This window comes from Leiobunum rupestre, chromosome 4 (genome assembly GCF_980474605.1).
Source record: "Leiobunum rupestre chromosome 4, qqLeiRupe1.1.hap1, whole genome shotgun sequence".
NCBI classification, from domain to species: Eukaryota; Metazoa; Arthropoda; class Arachnida; order Opiliones; family Sclerosomatidae; genus Leiobunum; species Leiobunum rupestre.
Window position 1 is genome coordinate 38,999,227 of NC_143387.1, and position 13,108 is coordinate 39,012,334.

Consider the following 13,108-nt stretch of genomic DNA (forward strand, 5'->3'; position numbering starts at 1 on the left):
TCATAAGTAGATTATATATTACAAATATAATAGTATACATTATATTATCAGCTATAGATACAATTTATTCTGGAAGTGATATAGAAGATGACTCTAGCACCAAAGACGTGGTTTTATGACATTACGAAAAATTTGCCCCAGATGATTCTATCTCCTTTAATAGCCCTTTGTAACAAGAATCCACTGAAATTTACTTATGACGTAAGGTTTATTGTTTACTTTTGAATATAGCTTACACTTAGAATTAGAAAGAGCTCATTGAAATCGCGTGATATTTTGAGCTATTTTCGTTTATCAGTATATAGATCTTAAAATAAATTGATTTGCAAAACTTCAACGGTTACATTGTATAAATAGGCACGCGCTGGTTCGGAAGGGATAATCTTATTGGCTAAGACAAATGCAGATAAATATTGCTAAGCCCGCGTGATTCGATTTTATGATCAGAATAAATAATTTAACGGGCGACGAAAAAATGCGTGATATCATTGAGATTCACGCGATTTTAATTTAAAAACCCTTCCTTTGGACGGTTTTTATTTTCAAGCGGATAATTTGTTTTAGCGTCTATTAAACATATTTAGTTTATACTACGCGAAATAGTACCCTTACGAAAATGACTTGATCCAATTTTGGACATTGGATCCAATTTGTATCCAGCTATATCCTGAAAGGATCAAATAAGAATCAACTATTTAATAATCTTTATCAAATTTGGATCAAAAAAAATCTTTTAACTAAGATCTCGATACAAGTTTGATCAAAATTGGTTTGATCCAATAGCATTGGATCCAAATTTGGATCCAAATTAAATTGATCAAATAATATCGTATCAAATTTAGATCCAAAAAATCTTAACTAAGTTTGGATCCAAATTAATTTGATCAAATAAAATTGTATCAAATTTAGATCCAAAAATCTTTTAGATAAAAATTGAATCCAAGTTTGATCCAAATTAATTTTATCAAATAAAACTGCATCAGATTTGGATCAGGAAAATCTTTTAACTAAGAATTGGATCCAAGTTTGATATAAATTGTTTTGATCAAATAGCATTGGATAAAATTTGGATCCAAATTAATTTGATCAAATTAATTTGTTCAAATAAAATTGTATCAAATTTGGATCCAAAAATATCTTTTAACTAAGAATTGGATCCAAGTTTTATCCAAATAGGTTTGATCAAATAAAATTGTATCAAATTTGGATCCAATTGATATTTAGCCGGGACACTTTCTTGGAATCGTGTATGGAATCTTGTACGGTGGCTTAAATATATTATTTCTAAAATAGATGACGGCACCGTATAATGATAAATGACAGCAACGGTAAGTGTTTCTAGAAAGTGGTCCCAACCGTGACACCATAGCGGATATCAATTGAGTGTTCAAGAATCTAGAGTATACAGGGTGTTTTTTTTTTGCTCGAAAAAGTTATTTTTTTCAAAAACTATGTCTAGAAAGTTGAAATTTGTACTGTACATTAAACGTGCCGGAAGACACTTTCTACCAAAATTGCATCTAAATCGAAAAATATTTTCACGTTTTTTGAAAATTTAAATTTTAACCGCTAGGTGCTATAAGAAAATTGTCAATGAGAAAATTGTAGAGGTTCACCGAAAACGTAAATATAGCATTAGCGCGAAAAAATAGACGTATTTTTCACTGAAAAAATACGACTTGAAAAAGTGAAAAGTTGGGCAAGCTAAAATAACTTATTTTGAATTCCATTGGGAGAGTAGTGTAACTTTATGAAAGTCAGAAATTTGTTAATCTGGTGTTTAATGCAATTTGGCTTGCAGTAAAACTCGCATTTGGGAATTTTTACATAGGCATAAGTACCATCCTTACAGAGCAACGCTTCACCACGGTTTACGAGATGGAGACGCTCAACAACGGCTGGATTTTTGCAACTGGCTGCTAAATTCCGTGCACGACGACCCACAATTCCTCGGCAACATGCTATTCTCGGATGAATGCTCGTTTGCAAGAGACGGCTCTTACAATCACCAAAATAATCATGTTTGGGAAGACACAAATCCACACTGGGGATATGAACACCGTCAAAAATTTCAATTTGGGCGCTTGAATGTTTGGATTGGCCTTGTTGGAAACCGGTTAATTGGTCCAGTATTCTTACCGCAAAATCTAAATGGCCAGAGTTATTTAGATTTATTGAGAAATGAGCTAGAACAACAACTTGACGAACTGCCGTTGGCGCAACGAGCAAGACTGTGGTTTCAGCAAGACGGTGCCTCGCCTCATTACCACAGAGCCGTGAGAGATTACCTAAACAACGAATTTCCACAACGATGGATAGGGAGAAACGGTCCCGTACACTGGCCAGCAAGTTCGCCCGATCTGACTCCGTTGGATTTCTTTCTTTGGGGCTTCGTCAAGGACAAGGTGTACGCCACTCCGGTTGAGACCCTTGAAGAGCTGCGTCAACGAATTGTAAGCGCTTGCCGGGAAGTAACCCCGGAAATGATTCAAGCCGCCTTCGACAATATGATTGTTCGCGCCCAAGCCTGCATCGCAGCCGAAGGTGGTATTTTCGAAACGTACTTATAAATTTGGTTTGTAAATAGATAAATAAAATGTATCTTTGTTTTTTCAAAAAATTCGCATTTTTCATCCTTCGAAATTAAATCGTGTAATACCTTCTTCGCCATTGTCTCCTCGATTTTTAAGCGGTGTTTATCGCATTAAACACCAGATTAACAAATTTGTGACTTTCATAAAGTTACACTACTCTCCCAATGGAATTCAAAAAAAGTTATTTTAGCTTGCCCAACTTGTCACTTTTTCAAGTCGTATTTTTTCAGTGAAAAATACGTCTATTTTTTTCGCACAAACGCTATTCGTACGTTTTCGGTGACGCTCTACAATTTTCTCATTGACAATTTTCTTATAGTACCTAGCGGTTAAAATTTAGATTTTCAAAAAACGTGTAAATATTTTTCGATTGAGATGCAATTTTCTTAGAAAGTGTCCCCCGGCACGTATAATGTACAGTACAAATTTCAACTTTCTATAAAACATAGTTTTTGAAAACAATCACTTTTTCGAGCAAATAAAAACACCCTGTATATTCCTAACTCAATGGTATAAACATAATTATAGAAGGCGATAGGAGATTAGATGACTACTTTTTATGTCTGGCGAGACCGCCAGAACAATATCGATCTCAGTAAATATATTTTTATTTCAATGGTTAAATTTATCGAACAACTGGCAACATATTGATAAAACTCTACAGCATAGAAATCAGAATGTAACTAGAACGATTTTTACAATGGACCACGCGCCGATTTGAAACTGGCGGATTAGTCAGTAACGCCCAAGGTTAGTAAAAAATGCTATAAAAGGTAGCCTCATTTGGGTTGTTTTGGTTTACGCGTCGTCTTATTTTAAGTCTGTTTCCTGCCTTCTACACTCTAGTCGGTTCTCCAATAATTAGCCTTCTCAAAGTTGCAGTGACGTCTTTCGGTTCTGGCCAATTACATTTGTTTGTTTTATTTTATCTACCATCTAAGCGTAACCAGGGGTACAAACAAGGGTTATGGATTCATTGGTTTTGTTAATTTGTATGTTATATTTACCTCAATAATTTCCGTTTACAGCGTTTTGAGCACTTGGAGCACGTGATACACGTGCCGTTTTTTTGATCAGTTTCTTTATTTTAGGCCAAAGTAGACGACGTTTGGCAGATATCGTAGGTTTCCTAGGTTTTTGGCCTTAAAATTAGCTTTTCATTGTAGTACCTTATCGTTTCTTGGCATGATTTGTTATGTATGTTAGAAATTTTTAAACGAAATTTTGCGTTGTTTTCGTCCCTTTGGCTATAATAAATTGTGAAATGTGCTTCACTGTGAGTTATTCTCACAGCTAGTGAAAAGTTTAGTTTCTGTTGTTAATGTTATTTAAATATAATTCATGGCACTAAAATTACCTATTTTAAGTATTGGTTAGCACCCAGATTCCGTACTTATAATGCTGGTCCCAGTCGGTTTCCAAATCTCTTTGGATCCCAACTGTATCCAAATCTCATTGGATCCCGACCGGATCCCAGTCTTGTTGGATCAAAAGCTGGTCCAAAACTAATTGGATCCAGACCAGATCCAATTCTCTTTGGATCCCAACTAGATCCAAATCTCTTTGGATGCCAACTGGATCCAAATGGATTTGGATCAAGAGCGGATCCAAATCTCATTGGATGGCGACAGGATCCAATTGTCATTGGATCCCGACTGGATCCGATTCACATTGGATCAAGAACGGATCCAATTCTCATTGGATCAAGACCCTTGGATCCCAAATAGATAACAGTTGGATCGAAAATTTAATCCAGAGAAGTCTGTAATTGGATCCCCGTTTGATCTGTCCAATTTTTGATGAAATTTGGATCACATTTTGATCCACCATTTTCGTAAGGGTAGATTCTATCAAATACGGGAGGTCATGTGTTTATGTTAGTTTTATTGTACTGTTGTGCGTGATAATGTTTTAATTTAGAGACCGCGTGCAAAATTGTGCGAGTCAATTTGTATTATAGAATTGAACAGCGCGTGCAACAAAAATGCCACTTTTATACATGTTTTGACTATTATCAGAATTAGATCTAATTCTGCTATTATATTATAGAAAGAGCTATTGTAAAAAAGCAACATGTTTGAAGAAAAACTAACTTCTATTGAGGAAATATATTCGCGTATTTTCCAAAGTGGTTTCTCTTTATTGTACATGACTACTTTGACGTTCTACCACTGCAGACCAACTATGACTCTCGTAGTTTTTGCTTCATCTATTTATTTCAATTGTTTTATGCTTTTCTTTGAATTATACGTAAACATATTTACAACATTCTGAAACTGAAGATTAATTACCTAGCCGCTTGGAATAATGACTGACTTGGGCCTATGGGGTGCCTTAGGTATCAGCCTAGCTGGTTCTTATTGTTGTTTGTTATTATTGATAATTGCTGTAGAACCAGAATAAGCGAGAAACAATCGTTATTTGAAGAAAAATTAAATAGCGAATACTACAGTTGATATTGGAAATAATCTAATTTCTGACGAAACGGTAAGTTTCATAATTCCAATTCACAATTATACTTCGACCAACGAAAGTCAAGTAATGACAATTTTGCCGTGTCTCTTTGGTCTTTACTATCCGTATTTTCACTATTTGATCGTTATCATCCGATTTTAATTTTTTGGTCGTTACCACACAGATTTTAATTCTTTGGTCGTTACCATCCTGATTTTATCTCTTTGGTGTTACCCTCTAGATTTTATCTCTGGGTTTATCCACAATTTTTTTTGAAGCATTCTGTAATTTCTGTTCTGCCAATAGAAAAACTGATACGTCGGGTCGTAAAATCCTCAGACGCTGTAGTTTCTTTTATAGTATCAGAACGGATTACACACAAAAATGAAATGACTAAACATCATAATCCAACTGCGAATTGGGAAAATGGTTCATTTCTCGTTAGTTGGAGTATATTGTATAACAGTATCATTTGAAGCATAGCTTAGGTGTTGCTTTAAAGCCTCCGCCATCACAGCCAATCGATTAATACCGTGGTTATTTTCTGGCGCTAGGTGGCAGACCGATAAGAACTTCGTTGGCAGGCTGCGCAATCGATAATTACACGCCCGAATCGGATTTGGCCGGTGGCTGAGTTCGCCTAGGCTACGCTACGCCTACGTTTATTTCCTCTTTGTTTGTAGAATTTTGCCGTTTAGTCGAACCATTGCAGTTTACGAAAATTAAGCCATTCTAGCTATATTAGGTTAACCGCAAATATTCGAACTCGAATACAACGTACTCATGGTGTAATATCGCATCGTGAAAGTCTTTGGTGATGTTATCAACAACTCTAGACGAGTGATTTCTGAGAGCCGTGTTCGTAGTATGGTTAAATTTGATCCGTTTTCCCAAAGGCTTAGACAAAGACAATTCAGTTATGTAGAGTGTTGTTTCGGAAAATAATTTCCCAAAAATGCGTATCCTTAACAAAGGTGAGAAATTTTTACGTATTAACAAAAAATATAATTAATTAATGCCATTTACGTCTTGGGATTTAGGGTTAGTTTATATAGAGTTCTTATTTAAATCACGTTATTTGGACACGTGAATATTCCCAGTTTACGCAACCTTTGTCCAATGCACTCTCTATGTATGTGTTGGGTAGTAATCGATTTTTGTGTTTGGATTTCAATCATCCATAAGAGCTCGTTTTCGCTTAATTCGGGTAATTATAAAAACAGCATTATGCATTTCCCAAGGTTTATGTACAGTACAATCGAATTATAATATTAGACGATGCATTAGGCCTAGCAAGTGGTCGATGAACGAATACGAGTGGCCTTGAATTTTTATACTTTCACTCATGTTTAGTTTGATACCAGATCACACTGCTCTACTCAGTACGTGGCAGTTTATTCTACAAGCTAAACGTTTGCCACATGTTGCAAACTTTCAGTGGCGTAGCTAGAGCATTTTCCGCCCGGGGAGGTCCCTGAATTTGTAATTGTTTTGCTTCCCTCTCTACACTTTTCTGTTAGAAACATTGACAACAAAATTTGCCACTTTTCTAGGCCACTGCAAACTTTACATTGGGTAATAATTGTATTCCAATAGGTAGTGAAGTTCTGAGGATTGCAAATGTTATTTCATTTTAATTATTTTTAAGCCATATAAAATTAAATTGATCATCAAATCATTAAGATCTTCACCGTAACACAGTTGTCCAACTTTTTATACGCATTGTCATATTCTGGAGAAAATTAACTTAATGCCAAATTTTTTCAGAATGGTAACCGTTGCGAGTTCTCGGAGTCCATCTCAGCAGAAGATAATCGTGGCCTCAACCGCAGCAGAGCAGATAAAAGTTGGCGGCGGAGGAGAAGGTGTCAACCCGACTAGGAGAAGTTCAGTTGGACTGCCACCAAGCTATCAGCAACAAGCGAACAACAATAATCACCACAAGAAAAACGGAAGCAGATTCGATCTCTTTACTAATATATTTAAGTAAGCCGTATGACTTGGTTGAAATTTACAAAGGGCTGCTCCACCATTTAAACTTCCTAATGTTCAAGGCCGAGACATTTCGGGCCCCGAGTCAAATGCCACCACGGACCATTCTAACTGAAATATTAAAGAGGGGAGGGGTTCCGGTGCAAGGCAAGACGGCGGCCCTTTTTTCGCCAGGCCCTGAGGATTTTGCCCCATTTGCAAGCTTTTTTAATGTTAAAGGAATAAAACAAACGCCCTTACGCTGATAGGCGCCCTCAGACATTTTTCTTTCATAGCTCATGAAAGGGGGCCATCTGCCCCTTAGCCCCCTTCCTGTGTGCGCCCATGTTTATACTCGTGCCTTTAAATGACCTTGAACTTTCCTTGTTTAAGAAGGAAATATTCCGAAACCGGAAGTACGTGCGAGACTTTTGATAGAATTTAATAGCTGGGATACAGCTTATACGTTCACGTAGGAACGTTAATTCTGGCCGAGCCCAGCCTGACGGACTTTGAATAAATTATAGGAAGAAGCCGAAGGAGAAAGAGAGTGAACCTCCGCCAAGCGCAGCTGCGACCGCGACTCCGAATAAAGTCGAAGGCCGCGATCATTTCGAAGAAGAAGGTGAGGATAAGGAGACATCGGTAGTACCGACAGTAACTTGCACCACGACCTCATCGGCTCCTTCGACGGCTGGTGAACAAGATCCTAAAATACCCATCACGGAATCAGTGATTAGTGGCAGCGTCAGTCCGACAGTGATCTCTTCTCAACCAATCGAGATCCCGCTGCACTCTTCGTCAACGATGGGTCACTCTTTAGGATACAGCGATCAGCATCCCTTTGTTCATTCAAATAGCGACGACAACGCTTTAGAGGTATGGCAAATCTTAACGCTATAAGCAAGCTGGTCGAGGATGAGCCCGAAATTGTTTTTTTTTGCCATATTCAATTGGTTATGATTACAATATGGTAATTTAAATCGTTTATCTTCACGGTAATGTTTAAACTATAATTACAGAATTTTAATTCGTTGGCCGAGTGTCAGTCAGGCGGGGCGGTGGTAACTATGTCCCCCGTCGTGTCTCCTCGCGTGCGCAGCCTTCATCACGACATGCACGCTTTGAGAATGTCCAGGCAGGACAATCCTTACCTGCAACAAAAGCTTGAAAAGTTTTCTCTGCATGCTGAAGATACCCCGTTCTCATCTCCAAGAAAACAGGTACACCATTATAGGAAAAGCTTTCGCAATTATTTGAAAAGGTTTTTTCATTACGATATATTCACGACAAAATAACTATAATTATAATTTATATTCCTCGCAAACATCTCAAACGTCAGTTACAAATTAATTAAATTATAATTTGTATGGTTGCGCAGGATATTTCGATTTCACTATCTCGATTTAAAAAAATATAATGCCCACATGCACTTTATGAAGGTTACGCGCTGGTTTTGAAATACATTAAAGCTTGCTCCACGTGTAAATTTATACACATATCAATCGCTATCACGCTTTACCAAAAGTTTAAATTAAATGGTTCATAAGTATTTCTCATTAGTAGATGTATTTTTGAAATATTTCCCCCTTGGTTAATTTCTGTGTGCCCCACTGGAACGCGATTTTCGCTAGGTATATAAAGGAGAAGCAAAATGGCAACCGAACTTTCAATACTTATTCAACATATCTTATAGACTTAAATGGCATCACATCATACAAAATTTCAGGGGGAGTTCCTATACTTTGACCCTAAAATTAGATTTACTCATTTTCCCATACTCTCGGGAAAATTAACTCCTATTTTCAAACTTTTTAGGAACAAGAAAAACTTGTAGACGATAGTGACGAAGATGAGGATTCCGAAATGGATGAAGACGATATTATCAACCTCCACCAGCACTTAATTAGGAGTCCTCCCCCTCAGTTTCCTCAGAATGTTTCCCAATTCAGATTTCCAGAAACACGGACAACCGGACCCACGGTTGTAGTTCCATCATCGAGTCCTCCGATTCCAAATCAACCGATGGAGAGAAGTTACGAATCATCGCCCGCTAATGGCCGCTCTGGAACTCCAGCCTACGCCTTGGATCCAAACCATCCGGTTGGGATTTCTAGCAAACCCATCGTTGATAGACCAAAAGGAAGTTTACCATTGGTGCGTCTCAAACCAGAAGGTACAAATCGTTATTGAATAATTGTTTTATTATAAAGTGTATTTATATTTTTAAAGCTTCCGATTGATGAACTAACGAGCATTCAAGGCGAAAGTGGAAGTCAAAGTACATACCCAGCTCTAACACCTCTTCCATCGTGTCCTGAACCAGAACAAATGAGTCAAATTACGATTGTTCCTGGTCAGGGCAGTAATCTAAATCCAATAGTTATTAAAAGCGGTGTGGATATTTTGGACCCTGGTATGAGAGAGGTCCTAGAGTTTCAAAAGCACAAAATAGTTCACGGTAAATTGTATTACCAACCAAAATTGATTGAATCCACCCCTTTGTTATTTCTAATGTGAAATACGTGGCGAAAATTAATTGCGAAAAATTATTTTCAGACATTGGACTTCGTTTACCAGAGCCACTTGGAACTCCGGCACTAGGGACTTCCGAAGTGACTGTCCCAGTAACTGGACGACTTAGCGTAGACGGAGCGATGCCCATTCATCATCACATTACACAAAGGGCGTCGATAGGCAGTTGCTCGTTTAACGTCAAAAATTTACAAATTCTTCAACCAGTGTCCGGATGGTCTTCCTTAACTTCTCAGCCTCCCGCCACGGCACCTTCTTTTCCATCATCGCAAGCTGGTATTGGCAGGCCACCTCTCGTTTTACCCGGAAAGAGTCTGGGCGTCGTTTCACCACCGACGGCAACGTTCAGTCCCTTGCCTCCATTGACTGGAATGGTGACTTCTAATTTAGCAAATAGAAGTACCGGCGTCACGAGTCCGCCTTTAGAAGGGAACAGCCTAGCTCCTATTCGGACCATTTCGAAAAGTATTCTAGGGTCATCGAGAAATCCTACTAATCCTTAGCGACCGTATTGGTTTATATTTGGGTAAGTTCGAAATGCGTTAAACTACGGAATTAGTAGTGTTTTGTATTTACCGCACTCGGAACACTGGTAAACTAGAGAAAAATATAAAACTGCAGAGATTGATCAATTATTCATGACCGAAAACTATCGCTACACCCCCTTTGGTTCGCCATTGAAATATAGATAGGTAGCGGCTAAAGCAGACGCTATTAGTTTTGCCTCATCGTTTGACTTTATAAATAATGAATATAATGATACTTGCATTTTAATATCATTTTGGCCTCGTTTGCTTATATTTTGATAAGTTTATTTTAAAAAAACGTTCCTATGACATTTTAATTTAGCTGTAGCATCATAGCCGCTACCTCGGAGCAGCTAGCGCCGTTACACCACCTAGACTCGTTTCGGTCGCCAATTAGTGCGAAAAATGCAGTAATTGGAAAACACTGCTGAGTTTGTGAGTGGCCCACGTATTTAATGATAGTAATTTCTCCAATTTATTTTAGCAAAAGGAATGAAGGTATTCGGCCAGTGACATTCTTATAAAAAGCTCAAAAGAACGGCGGAATCGTCGTCAGCTCAAAGAGAAGAGTTAGCCAATTTGCGCTTTACACGAATGGCTTAGAGCGGTTTAACTCTTTTGTCGGTTGAAGGTTAAAAAGTTTATCCGAACGAATATTTCATCGAAAAGTTCCTTTCAATCGCGAATTACCTAAAGCGACGGAGGAGGGATACGCTATGTAATCTCTCAAAAGGGAGAAAGTAGCGCTTTGCAAAGCACGACTGAAAGGAAGCGTAGACGGGTTACGATAGGGCCTACCTAGAGTTCGTTCGAGATCCTAAGATTTAATTATAGTATTTTAGCTTAGGCTAGAAGCTAGGAGATCAATAGTATTAATTACTTTAGCTCGACAATTAACGAATCAAAATTGAAATCTCGGACTTAACAAAAACCTTCTCGATATGTAATTTATATTATCCGAAATCAAGTTAAAGCGTACGTAGAGTAACATAACCAACGTCGTATTAAAAACCCTGTGACAATAATGGTGATCCAGACAATCTGGGAGGGTTTCCCTAATTATAATCTATCATAGTTCATTCTTTCCAATATCTCTGCTGGGGAAACGTTATATTTTTATTGAAAACCAACTAATACTAGAAGAGTGGTCCTGAAAGTACATGTATTGCCTCCAAAGTCATGATCCACTAAAAAACCCATACTTCATTCGGGAAAACGTGTTGGCGCCTCCGAAATTTTCCAAACCAGTTTTTTTATATAGTTCAGTGACGTAAATAATGACCCCGAAATTCGGGGGGCCCCGGCTTCAAGGGGCCCCATAATGGAGGTGGTCTCCAATCGTCCCTTATAAACGCCACTCATTATAGGGGGCCCCCTAAAGAGTTTCGCTGGGGGGGGGGGAGACCTTAGCTACACCACTGTTCTAGTTCGTCACTTTTGCCGAGGCATAAAGATAGAAATTGTTAGTGGTGTAGCTAAAGGTGATGTTTCGTCACCTAATGTCGGAAGCACATGAACCGAAGATATAGAATAGTAATAGCTATCATGCCAGCCGTAATATCCCGATGCGTCACTTTTTTATCGGCTTATACACTTCCTATACGCTTCACGGCAAACGCCAGCAGGGGCGAAAGGCCCTCCTCCCGCTGAGATGACGGTCGTCTCGCTCAAAGGGCTGGAGCAGAGAAGCGCTAACAGTTGACGAGAGGAAGAGTGGGGGTGGCAGATTTTAAGAAAGCTTATAAATTAAAGTCCATTCGATAACTTTGGTTCATTAAATTTTGTTACTGGAAGAATATCTTATATCTCTTAAGAGAGCACTATCCATATCCATATATTTAGAATGCTATTCACGTGAAACATCTACCTTCGCAAGCCCCGCTTGTTTTTCAAAATACCTATAGGCGGAGTGAAATACGTCAAATAGTTACTTTATAAAACTATTACATCGAGTAATTAGTTATTATCCCTATGCAGTATAAATTCCAAATTTCATATCGCTGGACGGAGAAATTAACACGGGTTTATTTTCAGCCTTGATGCGGTGTGTGATTCCGCAGTTGGGCGATAAATTAGCGCTGATTATAATCTGCCACGAGTCCGGAAGTGTATATATCACTAAGCTCCCTTTGGTTCGCCATTGTGATCTAGATAGGTAGCGGCTAAGGCAGACGCTATTAGTTTTTCTTCATCATTATTCGTAAATTTGACTTTATAAATAATGATACTGCATTTTAATATGCTTTTTGCATCGTTTGCTTATATGTATTTTGATAAGTTTATTTAAGAAAAAACGTCGTTATGACTTTTTAATTTGTCTGTAGCAGACGCTAGATCATAGGCGCTTACTCGGAGAAGCTAGCGCCGTTATGCCACCTAGACTCGTTTCGGTCGCGAATACTTATGGATATTTCTTTCGTAAGACATATTATATATTTCTGGTAATGGAAATGGTTCTTAATGCCAAACTTAGGAAGATAATTTGATTTAATGAATGGAGCGCCAAAAAAGAGGCAACTTGGTAATGATTTTAGTTATATCAGCTTGGTGGTAGTTAATTGAATAAATATATTGGCCCTCGAGTAAAGACAGTATTATCAAAGTTATCAACAGTACTGTACCCTAAATTTCAGTAATTTAATTTTTTTTAAATATGTTCTGTATATAATGTGTATATGTATAAAATGTTTACAAATTATGAATTTGAAGTGTATATATCAAAATAAGTTACTTAAAATGGTAACTTTAAAATATTCGTGTTGCAATGACATGTTACCAGTATCATTGTAAATATTTATAATTGAATAAAAATATTGAGTTAATATTGTTATTTCACTGAGATAGGGCTGTATTCATAGAAATCAGAGTAATAACTAGAACGCTCATTCGAATGGCGGGAAGCTTCCCGATTAGAAGATGTAGCTTAGACCGTGCTTTTGTTTGGCGGATCGCCATCTCTGGCGTACCTTGTAGGCTCATTTTACAAAAAGTTCAGGCCTTCTTAAATACAGATCCAGAGCTAATAAT

At 37.8% G+C, this 13,108-nt stretch overlaps 1 protein-coding gene across 1 annotated transcript; it reads left to right on the forward strand.

Moving 5' to 3' along the window:
- The first annotated feature begins 5,944 nt into the window (after window positions 1-5,944).
- Window positions 5,945-12,652, forward strand: LOC149947711 (uncharacterized). Its single transcript, XM_090171613.1, has 8 exons — window positions 5,945-6,022; window positions 6,816-7,034; window positions 7,547-7,898; window positions 8,042-8,242; window positions 8,838-9,176; window positions 9,252-9,480; window positions 9,579-10,080; window positions 10,566-12,652. The coding sequence occupies exons 2-7, from the start codon at window positions 6,817-6,819 to the stop codon at window positions 10,055-10,057; spliced, it is 1,818 nt and encodes a 605-aa protein (XP_090027739.1). The 5' UTR covers window positions 5,945-6,022; window position 6,816; the 3' UTR covers window positions 10,058-10,080; window positions 10,566-12,652.
- Window positions 12,653-13,108: the final 456 nt, after the last annotated feature.